At 51.2% G+C, this 18,605-nt stretch overlaps 6 protein-coding genes across 6 annotated transcripts; 2 read left to right on the forward strand and 4 right to left on the reverse strand.

Moving 5' to 3' along the window:
* Positions 1 to 476: 476 nt before the first annotated feature.
* On the reverse strand, positions 477 to 5,452 carry BDV37DRAFT_280315 (uncharacterized protein; the record flags this gene model as incomplete). The annotated part of the gene is made up of 9 exons (XM_032086530.1): positions 477 to 3,321; positions 3,380 to 3,958; positions 4,013 to 4,037; positions 4,086 to 4,271; positions 4,325 to 4,354; positions 4,403 to 4,519; positions 4,571 to 4,784; positions 4,835 to 4,872; positions 4,924 to 5,452. 9 exons carry the CDS (start codon positions 5,450 to 5,452, stop codon positions 477 to 479), a joined length of 4,563 nt encoding a protein of 1,520 aa, XP_031944369.1.
* A 1,230-nt stretch (positions 5,453 to 6,682) lies between these two features.
* BDV37DRAFT_280316 (serine hydrolase domain-containing protein) lies at positions 6,683 to 8,482 on the reverse strand (the record flags this gene model as incomplete). The annotated part of the gene is made up of 1 exon (XM_032086531.1): positions 6,683 to 8,482. The coding sequence occupies one exon, from the start codon at positions 8,480 to 8,482 to the stop codon at positions 6,683 to 6,685; it is 1,800 nt and encodes a 599-aa protein (XP_031944370.1).
* Positions 8,483 to 9,201: 719 nt separating this feature from the next.
* Positions 9,202 to 10,884, reverse strand: BDV37DRAFT_269475 (BCS1 and AAA domain-containing protein; the record flags this gene model as incomplete). Its single annotated transcript, XM_032084369.1, has 1 exon — positions 9,202 to 10,884. The coding sequence occupies one exon, from the start codon at positions 10,882 to 10,884 to the stop codon at positions 9,202 to 9,204; it is 1,683 nt and encodes a 560-aa protein (XP_031944371.1).
* Positions 10,885 to 11,749: 865 nt separating this feature from the next.
* On the forward strand, positions 11,750 to 13,389 carry BDV37DRAFT_241825 (peroxiredoxin). The gene is made up of 3 exons (XM_032081233.1): positions 11,750 to 12,131; positions 12,181 to 12,362; positions 12,433 to 13,389. The coding sequence occupies exons 1-3, from the start codon at positions 11,948 to 11,950 to the stop codon at positions 12,868 to 12,870; spliced, it is 804 nt and encodes a 267-aa protein (XP_031944372.1). The 5' UTR covers positions 11,750 to 11,947; the 3' UTR covers positions 12,871 to 13,389.
* Positions 13,390 to 13,396: 7 nt separating this feature from the next.
* BDV37DRAFT_40013 (NAD(P)-dependent alcohol dehydrogenase) lies at positions 13,397 to 14,755 on the forward strand. The gene is made up of 3 exons (XM_032090572.1): positions 13,397 to 13,478; positions 13,531 to 13,659; positions 13,718 to 14,755. The coding sequence occupies exons 1-3, from the start codon at positions 13,464 to 13,466 to the stop codon at positions 14,675 to 14,677; spliced, it is 1,104 nt and encodes a 367-aa protein (XP_031944373.1). The 5' UTR covers positions 13,397 to 13,463; the 3' UTR covers positions 14,678 to 14,755.
* Positions 14,724 to 17,526, reverse strand: BDV37DRAFT_40007 (fungal specific transcription factor domain-containing protein). Its single transcript, XM_032090571.1, has 2 exons — positions 15,060 to 17,526; positions 14,724 to 15,003 (listed from the first exon to the last, which is right to left on the reverse strand). Exons 1-2 carry the CDS (start codon positions 16,978 to 16,980, stop codon positions 14,771 to 14,773), a joined length of 2,154 nt encoding a protein of 717 aa, XP_031944374.1. The 5' UTR covers positions 16,981 to 17,526; the 3' UTR covers positions 14,724 to 14,770.
* Between the last annotated feature and the right edge of the window lie 1,079 nt (positions 17,527 to 18,605).

Raw genomic sequence — 18,605 nt, forward strand, 5'->3', positions numbered from 1 at the left:
ACCGTGCACGAATTACCCCTTCTCCGGCAAATCATCCTGCCTGATCACCTAGAGCAGCCCATCTGCTGTCAAATGGTCCGATACATTCTCACTGAATCAGGAGGACCCCAAGCTATACAATAACAGGGACTAGACAAGGAGGAAAACTGCAAGAGTCGGCTCATTAGAATTCGTTCTACTATTTAGTCCATGATAGACGGTTTCTTTCTTCTCCATCAACATATCTTCAACTAGTTGACAGAGTATCTACCCTGGCGATTGGTAATGACTATTAGTGTGGGGTCATCTTCCAGAGCGGAGATGTATTCGAACTTATGGAAGTTACCCTACTATCTGGCGCACATGCGAAAATGCGAATAGTCAGGATGTGATGAGTTTACTCACTTAAGATTTTCACGATATGAATCTATGATACAAAGGCATTGTTTGGTCAAGATTATGATTGATTTGAAATCGTAATCGACCCGTGGCGGCTACTAGAAATCCTTGCGAGCAAGAAGCGTTTGTATCAAACCCTCAGGAACAGATTCAAACCCCGCCAAGGCATAGAATTGCTCCAGAGTAATTCTGATGTCTGGTTTATACTCCAGGAAGCTCTCCACAGTCCGCCAGTCATGAAATCTTTGTATAACAATCCACATTGCCCTCTCGCTTCCAGGCATTGGTATCTTTTCCCTGATCGAGAATTGAACCAGATCATCAAAGTCATCTTTGTAATCAACGCTCCTGGAGGCTGTATTCTCCATCATACTTTCCGTGACTTCAAGACCGGCGCGCTTTAGAAGGACTTCAGACGCGCCAAGCTTGTCTACTTCCGAGCAATCACTTTGCCAGACGGTTTCCCACACTCGCTGAAGGTCCACCCCGGGTTCCTTTCCCAGGAGGTAATCAAGTGCACCATATGGATTTTTATGTAGAGCTGCCCGTGTTAACACCATTTCTGTTATCGGAAATCTCGACCCGTATTGGCCGAAAAGTAAGCGTATGACGGCGAAGTCGCACAGCTCCCGTGTTTCGTCGATTCCTGTCGACTCTACTGCTGCGTCAACTATGTCTGTTGTTATAGTAAACTCCATCTTGCAAGCAAAAAGCACGATGTCCATGCAAATGGTACTCTCTGCCGCCACAAGTAAAGTTTGATGCGACACTGGAAAGTCTGGCTTGAACTTTATAAGAGTTCTGAGAGCATCAGAATTTCCCGCAAGCTTCTCGACCAGATTCTGGTCGATATCTATAACCCCCTGGTGAATAAGCAACTCCAGAGCATGGTATCCGGATATTGTGTCCGTTGCTATTTTTTCAATCACTATTTCCTTGGGAAACTGATTGGGAAATCGCTTCAGCAATACCGACATGCTATCCTGACTCCCACACGCCGCTTCGAAAACTCGGTCCGTCACCTTTACTTCCGGGAACCTGTCGAGGACCAAGCATAATATATTAGCCCCCTTGAATCTATTTTCAGCAGCTGATACTAGCATATTCTCTGGAATCTCAAGATCCTTCCCTCCAAGGTCAAGCAAATACGTCATAACAGCTTCCGCGGACTTCCAGTTCTTTGCTGCCGCGCAAAGTATCTCGGGCGTGATTTTAACGCCCGACTCCGTATTGTTCACAAGAACTTCTAACATCTCCTTGTCAGTCCATCTCGCAGCCCGAGCCAAAGCCTCCTGAGAGATGGTAATTCCTGTCTGTTGGTTTTGTAGAAGGAGGTTCATTATCTCTAGCCCGTGGTACCTGTTTGATGCGAGCTTATAAATAACTTCCTCGCCGACAGGGGTATCCGGACTCCATTCCTCAAGTAGTAATTTCATCATTTCGAAGCCATCACTGAAATTCCCTGCTGCAGCAACCAGCATCTCCATGGTAATATTGATGGTGGGTGCTCTTTTCTTCAAGAGAAGGCGTAACGCGCCTAATCCGTCCCAGTTTCTGGCTGCTGCTTCCAACATCTCTGTTGTGATGGAAACGTCATCCCGATTTGACAAGAGTAATTCTAATACCTCGGTGCTTGGATACCGCACGATGCATGTCACAGTCCGATCATTGAACTGAATCTCGTGCCCGCGCATTTCAGCTACAATCTTGACCACATCAGGATTGAAGCCTCCTTCTTCAATCATGTAATTAATCCCATTGCGGGTCATATAAACATGTGTTCCCTGTTCTCTCAAAAGCAGCTGCATAATTCTCTCACCATACTTCGTATTATGAAGCACAGCACGCATAACACCCCTCGTGATATACACAGCTCCTCTAGTAGGCCAATCAAGAAGTATTTGTATGAGAACATCTCCCGACCACCAATTGTCCGCCGCCGCTGCAATGATGTGTTTGTCGATTGTATTGCTATGTTCTGGGTCGTAGTAAAATGATGCTTTTTCATGAAGTAAGGCAAGTATTTTGCACACCTTCTCCCGCTCCTGACCACAGCGGATGGATCTTATAATAGAACAAGCCAGGTTTTTGGGGATGACAGTGGACGTTTGCACAAGCAGTTCCAAGACATCAAGATGCCCCCATCGCGCAGCAGCTTCTAATCCATTCTTCTTATTTGACAAGGTCCTGTAGAAGGGTGCCAGAGGATCAGCACCATTTTTCAGTAGACTTTCTACAACCTGGATCAGCCCCAGTTTTGAGGCTCTGAATATCGGAGGTTCTACATTGTCAGCTGACAGGTACCAGTCGTTAGAAAAATCCCTGTCGTCATTGGCAATTCGCACCCAGTTGAGATAGGCGACGGAAGAGTCGAATAGATGCGCAATACTTTCCTGTAGTTCTGGAGGCCAAAGTCCTATTTGCTCTAGCTCGGACAGATGGAAATCAAGTTTTTTTGCCGCGTAGACCAAAACTGGCTGGTCAAATGCCGCATCCCTAGTCAAGTTGTGGTCTGTTTGTAGAAGACGAGAAAGGGACTCATTGGCAATGGTGAAATGCCCCGTAGAGGCTGAAAACTGGTACCAGTCTGTTTCACTCGAGATATCCGAAGGGACCAGGAATTCCTTCACCGAGAAGTGCGCCAGTCTAACAAAATTATCGGATACTGTAATTAGGTCTGTCGTACATACATCGATCACACCTTGTGGCCGAATGAAGTTGACAAGCGTTGCCAGAAATTCCAGTGTCAGTTGGCCCCGGGAGAAGGCCAGCCAAATGAGAATGGTGCGTGCAGCGTCTCGATCATCCTCTGAGATGTCGTTCAAAATTTTCCTGTAGGTTCCCGACAGGTCTTTCGGCAGCGTTTCTAACGTCTTATCGATATCAGTTGGCCTGTTACACCTCTCTAGCGACTTGATTTGCAAGTCAGCCCATCGGAAACGGCTGTAAAGATCTGTTAACATCCCAAAATAATTCTTCAGTAGTCAATTCAAGAACATACGGCCTTTCTATGCCCAGTAGTTTCTTTCGAATTGTGTCTTTCATGGGCTGGTTCTTGTTGAGCCACTCCGCCAGTTTCCCGGTCTCAAGTCTGTCGTTGACAAACCTCTCAACATCTTGGCTTAGGGCTTTTTCGATATCGATGGCTGTGTGCTCTGACAGATGACTACGGATATCAGGCTCTGGTCGACTTGTTGCAAGAATATGAAGTGTTTGCTTATGTCGAACAATAAGGCTATTCAGGAACTGCAACAATGTACCTCGTGCAGGGTTCCCCGGTATTTCCGGGCACTCATCTAAAGCATCCAAGATGAGAATAACGCGCCCTGTACAACTTTCAACCATCTGCTCCAAAGTACTATAAAGATCTGTCCGTGTTGGTTCTCGACCTTGGCGATGTTCTTTCCACAGCTTCACGATCGACTCCGGAACCGGGTGGGGACAAAGTTGCCGCATGACGGATCTTAACATGATATCGACGACTTGCTGTTTATTTTGATCGAAAGTAAAGTACCAGTAGGCTAGTCTCTTTGTCGGATCGCATTCACAAGCCTGGAGAACGTCTGCTACAATGGTTGAACTGAGGCTTATCAACTCGAGATCGTTGCTGGCCTACTTGCTGTTTACTACTTACCAAAGCACTGTTTTGCCACATCCCACTGACATGGTTAGTGAAATATGCCTTGTACTTGGGATGGAAAACCAACCAACTCCATGGAGCCACATAATGCTCCCAGATTCAGCCTTCCATTTTTGGTATTCTGGCGAGTCAAGGAACCAGTCGCCTGTTTGAGAAGTTCGATCATATTGAGCCTTGCTGTAAATTGCCGACTGTTCTCTGCCCGACTGATCTGTTGGTGACAGCCAATCCAAAATCTCCAGATCCAGTGAGCCTGTGGGGCTTTTTAGTACTCAGTTCAGTGGTTAATAGAAATAACAGGCGTACTCAAGACCCGTGTATTTAATTTCTGCTGATCTAGAATTGGTGAGAGAAGTATCCTAGTCGTGAGAAATGAAATCTTACCCTCATTCCTACCAAGCTCCGTCCATTCTTTGACGTTTTCCCTTTCCAGCTCGATGGCGTCTTTAAGACGTTTTAACGGTTGATCGACCAGGGCACTAACGCTTTTCCGCGCACGATCTGGAATCTTATGCTTAGACTAGGATAGGATTGTTGGCCACGGGGACATACCTGCTCCATTTTCCCGACTCGCCCTATAAACTTCAGCCGTGTATTCAAGAATAGCCGTATAAACCTTCACCAGTGCCTCTTCGATATGCTCAGCGCTGTCGACCTGGCGATTCCGGTCATTTTTCTCAATAATGGCGTAATAAGAGAGAGTATTTGCGAGAAAGCCAGATGCTCCCATGACAGCATCGCGGCGTTCAATGTCGTTGTTTACCAACTATGTTCTTTTAGCTCACTCGTTCTAAGCAGGAAAAGATTGCTCCTTACAGTAAGTCCCACTGACACAATGGTCCATGCCTGCGATGCTAGATATCGGTCAGCCTATTTCGATCCATGGCGATCATAGGGCAGCGCACCATGGCCCGTTGGGTCCAACGACGCCACATTCTTAATAAGTTCTTGCACCTGAGATATGGATTTGATGATCCCTCGGAAACATTCCTGGACATTGATGCTCTTCCCATGCAGTCCTCGAATCTGGAGTCCACCCTCACTGTACTCCCTGCATCTCTCTTCTATCTTGTCTAGCACCTCCTCGATTGTCTTTTCCATCGTATTTTGGGCCCCGACTTCAAAGCATTTCTGATCCTCTGGGCTCAGCCTCTTGTGCGCAAGAACCCAAAGATTCTGGGGTTTCGGCTCGCTCTCTACTTCTCGCAGCGACAGCTGAGAAGTCGATGCAGGGTCAGGAGAAGAAGGGGCACTGAGTGACGACCTCTTTCTTTGAACACGAGCTGGAAGTCCTGCCTTGCTGGCCTCCTCCTCCTTCTCCTTTATTAATCCTCCGTTCGCATTGACAGGTTGGGAAGGTGGCCCATTATTATCATCCCCACGGTCGCTGTGATCCTTTCCACAGCTAAGACAATCAGCCAATTTCCGGAACATATTGACACTTGATGTTTCAGGTACAAGTTGACAGTAGTAAGTTAGATGGCGAGAAGAGAGTTAGAGCAGAGGGTAGGAGATGGGGTTTCGTCGTGATATGATGTGTTTCAATACGCCTACATGACACTAATGCGAGGCTATCTGTACTAATACAAGTTCAATATTTTCATTCGACCACCTCGTCCTTCCCCTCGTATTTTGGGGCTTTGCCATTACCCGCGGCTCCGTTCAGCTCTGATTCAACAAACGCCCGAGAGCTATGTCGCGCCATCTGCCAATAAGGCTGTCTCCTGCTCGATTTTTCCCCCCCTTCTTTACCTGCGCCACGAGCGCATGTAGTGTTGTTTTCGCCTTTTAATCAATTCACCCTGAGGCGAAGTAAACCTTGTTCCCCTCGTAGGCCTTGTCCTCGCTGTTCATCAGAACTCTGGATGAAAGTGAACACTTCATAGTGTCCAATATTCAATACCATAGCAGCCATAGTTAGTACATAGTAAGTCTAAACGGATTAGACTGGCTGATCTGGGGTCCGGGGTTGACCTATCCCAGTCTTATGCTACGCTTCATTCTACACGGCTGGGTTGGACTACATTGATGGCAACGGTATTATAGCCAATGTTAGACATACAGCCAGCACGTATAAATAGCTATTAAGACGTAGAATAGTGTCCTCAGTTGCTAGCCAGAGCTGTCATTTAACTGTTTCTGCCGTGTGTTCACTTCCGTCCTCCACATATAAAACCATGGCCGACCAGAAAGCAGACAGCGAACTACTCATATACTCATATGAGTTTGAGTGGGTGTGGGCTAATGTTTGTTCGTGTTTGTTTTGTTATAGGGACGGCGTGGAAGATGTAGAGATGGTCGGTGAGATTGGGGAGAAGTCGTGATGGAGTCGACTGGGAACTATCTTTGCTATGCGGGATTATATATGCCGGGTAAAGGCTGGATGCAGTAGGGAAAGGGACTCACCATGTGCAATATCTTTTTTATATGTCCCATATGGTCGCTAGGGTTTGTATAGTGAAAGTAGATACTCTAAGAAGATTATATTGCTGGGTGGTAATTAATGCATTAAAGAAACCCGAGACATTCTATATATGTGAAAAAGGAAGAGATATTAACTGCGTCATGTTGTCCCGTAATGGGAAGCCGCGGGTATCTTTTCGCGCGACAAATCCTGCTCTTGCTTCGATGTATGTACAATTGGACTTTGTGATATGCGCCGCCTCACTGTCTTTCCAACTTGGTGCGGAACGCTGGAGGAGTTACCGCTGTAGCCCGTCCATTTTCGTCGACGTCAAACACAAGCAGTGACAGACTCTGGCCACCGTAGGTGCTCCCATCGAGCAGATACAGATCGTTGACATCGTAAAGTCGCGATATGAGTCTCTGTGGCGAGCCAACCGCCTTTTCCACCGTCGGGGTGTAAGGGCGGAATGCCACCTTTCCAGAGGCGGGAATGGTAGGCACCAGTCTCGTGTCTTTACCACCGAGGATTGCTGCCAGGTATGGTGTGATGTCTGTGCCGTTGCTGATCCAAGAGGAGACTATCAGACCGGGTGAGGCGCGCGTCGGCGGACTCAATGCCAGAGTCAAGGACGAGTTTAGTCCGGCATTGGAGGAACGGTACGTTCCTATATAGTTGCGCTGGGCTTCCAGAGCGGCTTGTTCGATCAAGGCGGGGACAACGGCGTTAATGACCAAGTCCATCAGGTATGCAGCCGATGCGGACCGGGTAGTAAGGGAACTCGCGTCGAGGACGCTGAATCCCGCGTCAAAGTCCGGCAAGACTGCCAGAAGGCCCCCGTAGTTGCCTGAGTCGCCCATCTTCGTATAAATATCCGTAACAATTCCTGAGTCCGGGTGGACGTAGCGGTAGATCTCCCAGGGTTTCCCCACCGAGTATCGCAGGTCTGCGCTATGGCTGACAGGCTTGATCCATTTGCGCGTCTGGTCCGCGGGAAGGAGAGTGGAATTCAGGATGGCCACGCCGAGCTTGGCGAGATCGTTGGTGGTCGATAGCAACCCACCGGAGCCTTTGGTAACGCTGGCATCGATCGCAAATCCTTCGATAGGTCCTGCAATAACCGAGCGCGCACGGTTCGGGTCGTTCTCAGCCGGGGGGTCACTGAGAGAAGAGGTCATCCCCAGAGGCTCGAAGACGCTGTCCTGGTAGACTTGCTCGAGGGGCTTCCCGGTAAGGTTCGCGATTGCCATGCCTAGAAACATATATCCATTGTTGGCGTACTGCGGGCTACTCCAGGGGAGGAAGACGGGAGAATTATCTGCCTCCGCTTCTGCGTAGGGGACCTCAGCACAGAAAGGTCGGTTACTCCCCCAGCAAGCTTGCCAGAGGGATGGGTCGCTTTCGTTCAGAGGGGGGAGACCCAAAAAGGTGGGATCCGTTTCGGATGGATCAGTGCTGTTCAACGCTCTGGCGGTAACGTAGCTGGCTAGTAACTCCGAATTTCCCCCACGAGGGATACCTCCCATCTGTGACGCGATTGCGTTGAGGGTGATCTTATCCCACTGAGTGTCATACACGGGTTGAAGGTTACTGGATTTCTCGCGGACAAAATCTGCCATCTCTGGGAAGACGTCGGTGAGTGGCCATTCCCAGTCAGCACTATCAAGCTCTAGCAGACCCGCAAAGACGGTAATAAGCTTCGAGACACTAGCTATTCGATAGATGCTATCTCCATCTACTTTCTTCATTCCCACTGAGGAATTAGCGACTTCGGCGCTAGTATGGTGAATCTGAAGCTGCTGCGCGGCCGGGTCAAGGGTCGAGAACATGCCAACAGAGAAGGTTAGATCTCTCAGTTGGGATATCTCACTGTTCTCACTCGCATTGCGACGACTCAGACTCGCTTTCAGGGCTGAGTCTAGCTTCTTCCAGCTGGTGGCGACGCGGCTGGAATCACTGGTGAGGTCTCGTGGGGGTGGGTAGGTTGGACCCAAATATTGGGCCAGTACGCCGGGCGTCCAGAGAGGAGCGAGGGAAAGAGCATAATATAGTAGGCGCATGTTGATCTCTAATATGTTGGTTTCGTCCCGATCAAGACGACAGTTGTTAATCTGGATGCACATCTATTAATAGTCTCCAGCCCGGTACTTATAATCTGGGACCAATGAGTCTCATATCCACATGACGTATGCAAACTCCCCGCATTGCCTCGTTCGTGGATGAGTTTAATTGTATTGTCGGACTGTCTGTATCACTGGTAAGTAGGGATGTAGATCGAGGCAACGAGGCCTCCCGATTGGTTCCGAAGCAGACGGATCTCTCTCTGGACTGGCGGCCTTACATACCTGAGGCAGGAACACTAACCCGACGTGGCCGAACACAGCGCTCGTGTTTTCTGTTTGGAAGTGAGAACCTTGGCTGACGAGCCTGATCAACATGGCTGTGAGCACCGCCAACTCATATCACCGTCCCCTTGGCAGCGATCTTTGCGTAAGCTGTCCGTGCGGTAAGGCCTTGGTAATGACATGTCACGTCGAATCTAGTCCAAGTATATCGGGTCCCTAACAAGCGCCTTTCGTAGATGCACATTGCGTCTCTCGAGAAGAATGGTGCTCGATAAGCACGAGCACCAAGGTGCAGATGGATACACAAGACTGATTTGAAGGAGAATGAAACGTAATGGAATTTTGGCGGGCTCTCAGCTGACTTGCTCTACTGTATTGGTCTACTCTTGGCATTTGCCAGTATTGCTCCTTGTGCCATCAAACAGTCTTCATTATTAGTACGTTCCATTGGACTGTTTGTTCTCCTCATTCGATGATTCTTCGTCCGACTCACTCTCCGCACTAGAGGATGAATCCTTCTCTTCGTCGGTCTCCTCCTTGCTCGCCGTTTCTTTTTTGCCCTTCTTCGCTTTCTTCCCCTTCTTATCCTTCTTGGCCTTCTCGTTCTCCTGCAACTCTCTTTCGGCATCCTTCTTTTTCTTCTCTTCCAGCGTCTTCTCCCCCCACGATTCTACATGTGTGATGGCATCTAATGGGGAGCTTTTGTGGCACAGCAGATAGCCTTGGATCTCCGCCGGCGAGAACGTGAGTTCGGGAATCTTGTCGGCAAAGGTGGCCGCTAACTGCTCCATGTCCACTTCCGGACTTTCAGGACGGATCGGGGCGTGGTCAGCAGCTGGGAGCAGAGGGACCTTTTCCGCTGTCGCAGTTAGCAGCAACGCGTCAGTCACGCTGTCCTCCAGGTGTGAGTCAATGCTCGGCAGTACGTCTCGGAATAGGTTCTGAAACATCTGCATCATCAAATTGCGATTGGCCAGCTTGAACTCAATCTGGTAATCCACCCGGCCCGGCCGAATAAGGGCGGGATCCAGATTCTCTTGGTGGTTGGTGGTCATGACGAGCACACGGCCTTCCTGCGCTGCTACACCATCGATCGTATTGAGCAAGGCCGAGAGCGAGATCTTGTTGTTCCCTTTCCGCTTCTTTTTGGATTCATCGCTGCGACGACTGGTCACTTCGTTCGTGTCAATGTCTTCCAGGAGCACCAGACACCGGCGGGGCAACGCTTGGAAGAGCTGTGCCAACGCATCTTCGGTAAGCTGGGTGGCATTCAGGTCCAGGATATACACATTCAATCCTAGGAACCCTGCCGCTGCGAAGGCGAGACTGGACTTGCCCGTGCCGGGGGGACCGTAAAACAAGTAGCCTCGACGGTAGGGGATGCCTCGATCGCTGTACCATCGCATCGTGCTGGGGTGGAGATACTGCTGAACGTCTCGGATAAAGGCGGTCTTCTCTTCGTGGTCCAGGATGACGGTGGACAGCGGTCTGGCGGGACGCGCGGTCGAACGGGCCCAGTAGAAGTCGTTGTCGTACGCTCTCTTAGCCCCACGATAAATCACCGTCTTGCCCTTTTCCTTCTGTGAGTATTCCACGCGAGCTTCCAATAGCAACTGCTTCAAAATGGACGCATCCCACCCGAGACACGAGATGCGGAGTTTGTCGGTGCGCGTGTAGAGCATTTGCCCGCGTTCCTCGATCTGCCGGGTGAGTGCCAGGCATCGACCGCCATACTTGAAATAGTGGATGCCTTCGGAGGGCGACCACAGCAGCTGACGCGTATTCGATAATGAGGCCTTCCACTCGGTGTCGGTGGAGGCTTCCGCGTCCAGCATGTCGTCAAACTCCCCATCGTCGGAGTCCTCGCTGAAGTAATCCCGGCCGCTACTCAAGGAGGTGCTTGCGATGAGGCGATTTTTGTTTTCATTGAACCGTTGCTTCGTTAACCAAAATAGGAGATAGTTGTAGGCATCGTCGTGTGATTGTACCTCGACGGTGGAATACAAGAGATGTAGCGGCAAGCTGCCCACCTGGTCCAGAAGACTTTTCGCCAGATATGATCCGACGGCAAAATATGAGAAATAGAAGAATCTCCCGAACGACGAAGAAGGCTCCATGGTGGGGGAGTTGAGGGAAAGGGAGAATTTCCCACGGCCACCCACGGCGTGTAGTAACAGAGAAAGAAGCGGGTACAAGAACGTGACAGGGAGAATGATGACAATGAAGCCGTATTTATACAAGTCCAGCCTCATGCGACACCTCAGGCCAGCCTGAGTCATGTCTGAGGCTGAGATTTTGGTACCTTTGGCTGCCTAGTCTCACATGACTTTTGTGTCACTTTTTTCTTTTCTTTGAGTGTAAATTGGTGTATCAGGAGGGGGGATTCGGAGTGCTCCCTTGGAAGTTGCAGTGTTGATCTGACCAGTTCCGGTGTCCGACTGGTTTTTTACTTGGTAGTCAATTTACTCCACTATTTAGAATCGTACAGGACTGAATCTGGCCAGACCGACGCGGAGCCACGTGAAATGTCAGGCCCAAACGGTGCTTCACCACGCGGAGGGTCGCCCGATCAGGAATTAAAGGACCCACAGAACGGTCTTTGACTCTTTGTTTGTTTGATGGCTTTACTTGGCTGCCTTACCATATGTTGCCGTGACGTCATGCCCTAGCCATCCTCTATGCTGATGTCTAAACTCAGGCAGTGGAATTCAAGATTAAGCTTAATCTACTCAAAAGGCAAATCGAGGATATTCACCAGAAGAAAAAATGGAAGTGTTCTCCATCTGTTGTAATCATGAGGTTTCACAGGCTGATATATATATACTTCTCCACATCTGGCACAAAACAAATCCTGGTAGTCCCCGTCTCTTGTTGCTCCTTAACGGCAGAGCAACACTCCTAGACCAAGATCAGTCACTGTAAGGTACTGTTATAGTTTGTTATGGTCTGTATCTCACAGATTCCTACAACCTATTTCTATACAGAGGCACCACTAAACATTATCGGCAGTGCCTGAGGCAAACCACCGCCTGCCAAGTCCGACCGAAAAGGGGATAGTCTGGGGATCTGCACTGACGCAATCACGCAATCGGCCATTCACTTCCATACCAACCAGTTCAAGATAGTCTTTTCAACTTCAACCTCAATTGACCCTCTCAACTCCAAATTCCGCCTGTCACAATGGCTTCCATCCTTCCTCGTGCCGGGTTCCGAGCTTTGACGGCCCTTCCCCGGGCGGCTGCCCTCCCCAGGGTCTCCCTCGCGTCCAAGCTTCCCCGCGTACAGCCTCTGGCGCAGCCTATCGCTCGCCGTTTCGTCTCCAACATTCCCCAAGAGCAGCCCCGACTGCGTCTCGGATCCACCGGTATGGATGGCGTGATTCACTGAAGTTTCATAGTTGACCACGGGCATAGCTCCGAACTTCAAGGCCCAGACCACCCATGGCGAGATCGATTTCCACGAGTTCATCGGCGACAACTGGGCTATCCTCTTCTCCCACCCCGCCGACTTCACCCCCGTCTGCACCACCGAGCTGGGCGCCTTTGCCAGGTTGAAGGGTGAATTTGACCAGCGCGGTGTCAAGATGATTGGACTGGTGAGCTAGACGGGAATACTACACGATGCTAAAGGTCATCGGACTGACCAATGCGACCTTTTGCCTACAGAGTGCCGACAAGCTTGACTCCCACGGCGAATGGGTGAAAGACATCAACGAGGTCGGCAGCACCACCGTGCAATTCCCCATCATCGCCGATCCCGACCGTAAAGTCGCTTTCCTCTATGACATGATCGACCAGCGGGACCTTGACAACATTGCCGAGAAGGGCATTCCGTTCACCATCCGCGCCGTTTTCATCATCGACCCCGCTAAGAAGATCCGTCTGACTATGCTCTACCCGGCCTCGACTGGCAGAAACTCCGCCGAGGTGCTGCGTGTCATTGACGCTCTGCAGACTGCAGATAAGAAGGGCATCGCGACCCCCATCGACTGGACGGTCGGAGAGGACGTGATCGTGCCCCCCTCCGTGTCGACCGAGGATGCGAGGAAGAAGTTCGGTGAGGTCCGTGAGCTGAAGCCTTACCTGCGTTACACCAAGGCTTAGATGGACTGCCCCTATATGAAAAGTTGTATGATAAACACTATAATAGAATGAAATGGCCTAACGTCATGGTTTGATGGTACTTCGCCGCGTCTTTGAGAACATTGACCAGTATGATGCTGTCCGACGCGACGTCGACAAGCAACATCGAGGAACATCAACTCGCTCGTTCAAATAAAGAGCTAGAGTTAGTGCTGCCGAGACGAATAGTCGGTAATCCGAGTCTGAGCTTGAACAGGTCGCTTAGCCTCATCGGGCCGAGAAGGTCCCATTCTATGCACAATGAAAAGGAGGTGGGCATACACCAACCAAGTAAAGGATCAGCGGGAGGAATTGAAGCTCAAAAATAAAGCGCACACTATGTTACGTTCTCCATTTCCCCACAACCCCGCAGGTACCAAGCTGGAGCTTTGAGACCGGAACCGAAATGATTGAAGGCTAAGGTGGATGTTCCGCCGGAACCGTGATCAAGCCGAAGTACATCCTACTTATTTCAACCAGCTCCTTCAGCGATAGAAAACCACGCAATTCAATCCTTGATTTCTCATCCTCACAAATTCATTTCCGAAGCCAGTGCTTGGAGGTTAAGGAGCAAGATGTCTACAGATCCCGTATGTTGATGATCAATCTTGATCGTCTTCCATCCGCTGACCACTCTCACAGACAGTCAACAAAGCATCCGTACTTCGCCCTGGCGGTTCATTTTACTATGAAGATAGAGAGATCCCTTCCTTAGAATCTGATCGAGATGTGATAGTGCGAGTGGTCGCCACCGGTCTCTGTGGCTCCGATGTAAGCAGCGCATACATCCAGCCACCCTCAACCCCAACAATAACTGACCGAGGAACAGGTCCACTACTGGCAACACGGTCGCATCGGCCGCTATGTTGTTGAGAGCCCCATAATTCTCGGCCACGAGTCCTCCGGCATAGTGGTCTCCCGCGGCGCCAAAGCATCCGGCATTGAAGTTGGCGACCGCGTCGCGATCGAGCCCGGAATCGCTTGCAACACTTGCAGCCCATGTCGCAGTGGTCGGTATAACCTGTGTAAGGACATGCGTTTTGCCGCAACCCCTCCCTATGACGGAACGCTGTCTACATACTACCGCGTACCGGTTGAATGCTGCTACAAGTTGCCGGCACACATCTCGCTGCGCGACGGCGCGCTGGTCGAACCGCTCGGTGTCGCGGTGCACGGATGTCGACTAGCGGGCGATCTACAGGATAAGTCGGTCATTGTGTTCGGCGCCGGGCCGGTTGGACTGCTTTGCTGCGCCGTTGCGAGCGCGTTCGGTGCGTCGACGGTCGTCGCCGTAGATATCGTGGCTGCTCGACTCGAGTCGGCACGGCAGTACGGCGCCACACACACCTACCAGATGAGCGCGGAGAAGTCCCCCGAGTTAAACGCTGATGCCTTAGCAGCCACGGCTGGACTAAGCGATGGTGCCAATGTTGTCCTTGATGCTTCGGGGGCTGAGCCCTGCATCAACTGTGGTATTCATGCGCTGGCGCATGGTGGAACCTTCGTGCAAGTCGGACTTGGTAGGCCGAATCTGTCCTTACCCGTTGGGCAAATCTGTGACAAGGAGGCTGCGTTCAAGGGGAGCTTCCGGTACGGTCCCGGCGATTTCAAGCTGGCCGTTGGCTTGCTGAACTCGCGACGGGTCCAGGTCGATGGGCTGGTCACCCATGAATTCTCTTTCTCGCAGGTCGAGGAAGCGTTCCAGCATGTTGCTGGCAAGGGGGGTATCAAGAGTGTGATTTACGGGCCGGACGTCGACCCCGAGGTTGCCAAACAGGCTTCGGTATAGTAGTCTGTTGGTTTGAGGGATATACAGTGGATATAGATCTTTAGAACTGTACAGTAAAAAGTAAATAAATCAATCAAAAGAACTGCTCATGCCTTAAACGCCCACACCGTCCCATGTCATATCCCATAACCAATACATGCCGCTTTCGCCATTCCCTAGATACGGGTCTTCCACCCCCATGGGGACAGCGCCAGCACCGTCCCAGCCATAGTCCATCGGGACCTGAAGGGTGAACTGCGATTCGGTGTTTTCATCGGGCGGCTGATGAGTCTGATGGCTTTCGCCGGAGAGAACATTGATGGAGCGGTCATTCCCAGGTGGCAGAACTAACCAAGGTTTAGCATTAGCATCGGACTGTACAATCACGAAAGAAGATAATTACCGTGATGAACAGTGGTCAAACTCTCATTCAGTCGAACCGCCCGGCTCGGATCAGGTCGGATATGATTTCCCACTATTGGATCAGATAGGCCAATCGTCCCATCTAGGGGTAGTCGCAGCGTATCCTCCACGGACATGCGCCCGAGACCGGTCGGATCCTGCGTGACATGATGCCCAAGTCTCTGGGGGAACCCGGTGATGGGCCCAAAGATAACCTCCGACTCGCGCCGGAGGAGCATGGTAACCACGTTCTTTAGCACCGTGGTACTTTGCTTTGACAGGGCTGATCGGGTCCCGATGAGGTCCTGGAGACGCAGGATCCGTGTGATGGTCCGTTTGACGACCTGCGCGGTATCGGACAGGGGTTCGGAGAGCGCCATCACGACCAGCACGATGGCAGCGTTGAAGAGGTTGATGGCGAGGAAGGCGACGAGGTGACTGTCTGTCGCGAGCTGGGCGAGCACCGGCATTTCGGTTACGCGGGCGGTTCGCACGGCTGCATTCATCCAGAGGTCTGAACTGGCTGCCTGTGCGGTCGGGAATGGTGCTTCGAACGAGAGGCCTGGAGTGGAGTGGCCGGAGGATGCAGCCGCCGGATGGGATGCAGGTGAACCGCTGTCGCTGCTGCCGTGCGGTGGCCGTGTGGTTGAGGTGAGATGGTCGACCTGTCGTGCCAGCAGTGGCCGATGGAGAACGATGAGGACATTGTCATAGGTGAGTTGCAGTGACAGGGACTGTAACGCGTGCGCCCTCGACCCGGGTTCTCCGTCCGGGTGATAGTCTCGCTCCAGATCTAATGCGAGATGAGCTGGGAGGCAGGCTCGCCATCTTTGCAGCTCCTGAGTGGCATGACTGACCAGAGAAGCATATGGATTTCCAGTCAGCTGTTGCGATGTACGAAAGGTACGCGAACCGAATACCGCTTCGAGCGCCGGGGATGCGATCAGGTAGAGACGATTTAACTCGCGCTGGTACGCGGAATAGCATATCATATTATCGTCGCCGGATCCCGGTGTGGTAAAGGATGGGTTCTCTAACATGTCAGCCGGCATGCTGAGATTGCAGTCCTTGTCGTTGATTCCCAACGGCCGACCGTAGGTGATGGACGCAAACCGGTCCCATGTGTAGATCGTCCACCACACTCGCTTTCTTTCTTCGATGTCTCCGAATTCGCCCTGGACGGGTTCGCGGTGCATGCCCAGCGCTTGAGACATTTTGATCGTTGCGCCTAAGAGCGCGAAGGAGAGGTTCGGTCGGCCATGGTAGACATGGTGCGAGCCCAGGAGGATGCAGGTCTGCACGGCTGTCACTGACGGTTGGTCCATCAGTTCAACCAGGTTCGCTTCAACGATCTTTATGAGATCGGCACTCCATTGTCGCCAATGTTCCCTCGTATCTTCAGCGTCGCAATTCCGTTGTGATCGGTACCAGGCTGCCATTCCGAGCATGACGGCCAGCAGCAAGAGGAACGGCTTCTGGGATGGATAGGCCGAGCCATCTTCGATCGAGCGCAGTTGTCTGCGAAATTTCGGTTCATACACCACCAGGGAGAACCAGTGGATGGCATCGAAATACTCCTCCAACAACTCATACATCAACTCCCCAATGGGTAATGGCTGGCCCAAGATGGAGGAGATGGGCAGCCGTTGGCCAGCGACGGCCGACTGCGCGACGGGCGCACTGGTACTTGCTCGGTATCCTGGGATAGCAAATGTTGTTCGCTCGTCGATGTGTTGACTGCCCAGTTCACAGATCTTGCGCGCCAGTCCCATGGCCGATTCCGCCTCGCCGCAGTCGATGGCTGAGCGGGCGCCGTGCTCATCCGCCGGAAGGAAGTCAGCACTGGGCGCATTAGCGCCCGGCGCTTCCACCTCATGGCGAGGACTGTCCTCACGATCCGGCGGCTGCTCAGCTGAGCCCATGCGTGGGGGTTTCGACTGACGCCGAGAATTCCTCAGGGTACGTCGGGATGCCACTCGGCTGCACCCGCATATCAGCCATCTGAAGCCGAGAAGGGTATTCTACCAACTTGCCTTCGAACCGCATCTTTCTGGTGCGCCGGCAGAGCCTGGCAATCCACATTGGCTCTGACACAGAGCGTACACGGTCGGAAAGGATCACACTGCCATAGCACCCCCAGTCGTCTTTAGCAGGGCCCTCCAATGCCGAGAACGAGCAGGAAAATCGGCTTACCCGAGATTTATGGAGACGGCATCGTTCGCAGGCACTGCTCACCCGAGTCGGTAACGACGACCGTAGATGTCTCCTGCTTCTTGTTGTCCGTGGACTGTCGGTTGATACTGGTCTTGGCCGACGATCACTTGGATCATCGACTGAAGGGGGGTCGGAGGCCATGGTGGGTTTATGCACGAGTCGGATGATGTTTGGAGATTGAGCGATTTTTGTCCGATTTTTGGGATGATTTATTCCCCACACTTTCCAACCTCCACGGCCCAGACGCTGGCCGATGGGTCGACTGCCTTTCTCGTATTCTGCAATCTGGATCAATGTTGAATAATCTTTTTTATTTTTTTTATTTTATTTTTTCTTATTCTCAGTTTGATTCCCTCCGAGTCAATACGAGCTTGGTTTCGTCTCTTTTGCGAACTTGCTTTCACGAACCCTGAACAAGTAAGATTTTGTTATAATCGGTGGACAGGAATGGTACTTCTCTCGGGATATTTCTCGTAATAAATCTATCAGTTCAAATCATACTGAGCTATCTTGATCGGCCAATACGACTGCCAGTAAGTTATCCATATCTACCAGGTAAGCAAGAACGGCTGCATCTCTGGGAGGATGGAATTTGCCCTAAGCAGCTGTCTTTGCCTCCCGCAGAAACTATGTATAATCCAAAGCATAAGGAGGAACAAAGTATACTGAAGAGATATAGCTTCACAAATATTGGTGTCATTGGAGTTATGGTATGTAAAGGTTGCCTCACAGCTAATCCAGGGCTATGAGCGCACATGTGATCGCAGCAAGTAGGATATTCCGCAGCAACAATACTGCAGAATCAGAACAGATTCAACCGATAGACACCCTTCCCCTCGTCAAGGTTTGTTCATCTTGGGTGGTACACAGCATCTGAGATCCAGTAGATTTGCGCCACGAACCAGTCGCTCACGTGGTCTCAGGTCTCACCAGTTGCTAACGGTGGTCTTCAGTGGACAATCATTGTCCATAGCATCTCTTATTTTTTTTTCTAGTGGCCAACTCGAACTCCACACCCTGCGCAAACGATACTTTAACTACCCTGAACGGGTGTGTTGCCCTTACCTCCGAGAGAGGATGCTACCGTCCTCCCGCCATATCGAGTGATGCGCCAACGGAGAGAGGAATTGTCATTCATGCACCGCTTATATAGTGACAATGCTGGTATACCTAGTAATGGGGCGATCTGCCACAATCTGGACACTTCCCTTGAGTGCTCGAGACCAAACTCCCACAATGCTTGCAAGGCACGATTTCAGCCGGCATTATCCTTATAGAATCGAGCACTGAGGGAGTTAATACTCTAGCTCTCGCAAACCCGTTCCTGCAGTGC

The sequence above is a fragment of the Aspergillus pseudonomiae genome (assembly GCF_009193645.1).
Source record: "Aspergillus pseudonomiae strain CBS 119388 unplaced genomic scaffold BDV37scaffold_13, whole genome shotgun sequence".
NCBI lineage: Eukaryota > Fungi > Ascomycota > Eurotiomycetes > Eurotiales > Aspergillaceae > Aspergillus > Aspergillus pseudonomiae.

What these genes read in the sequence shown, in the direction of transcription:
- BDV37DRAFT_241825 (XM_032081233.1), top strand. Translation starts at nt 11,948, where the DNA reads ATGGCTTCCATCCTTCCTCGTGCCGGGTTCCGAGCTTTGACGGCCCTT. An exon ending in ACTGCGTCTCGGATCCACCG is followed by an intron (nt 12,132 to 12,180) that starts GTATGGATGGCG and finishes CCACGGGCATAG; the next exon opens with CTCCGAACTTCAAGGCCCAG. An exon ending in GTGTCAAGATGATTGGACTG is followed by an intron (nt 12,363 to 12,432) that starts GTGAGCTAGACG and finishes TTTTGCCTACAG; the next exon opens with AGTGCCGACAAGCTTGACTC.
- BDV37DRAFT_40007 (XM_032090571.1), bottom strand. Translation starts at nt 16,980, where the DNA reads ATGGGCTCAGCTGAGCAGCCGCCGGATCGTGAGGACAGTCCTCGCCAT. An exon ending in TTTGACCACTGTTCATCACG is followed by an intron (nt 15,004 to 15,059) that starts GTAATTATCTTC and finishes AACCTTGGTTAG; the next exon opens with TTCTGCCACCTGGGAATGAC.
- BDV37DRAFT_40013 (XM_032090572.1), top strand. An exon ending in CCGGTCTCTGTGGCTCCGAT is followed by an intron (nt 13,660 to 13,717) that starts GTAAGCAGCGCA and finishes ACCGAGGAACAG; the next exon opens with GTCCACTACTGGCAACACGG.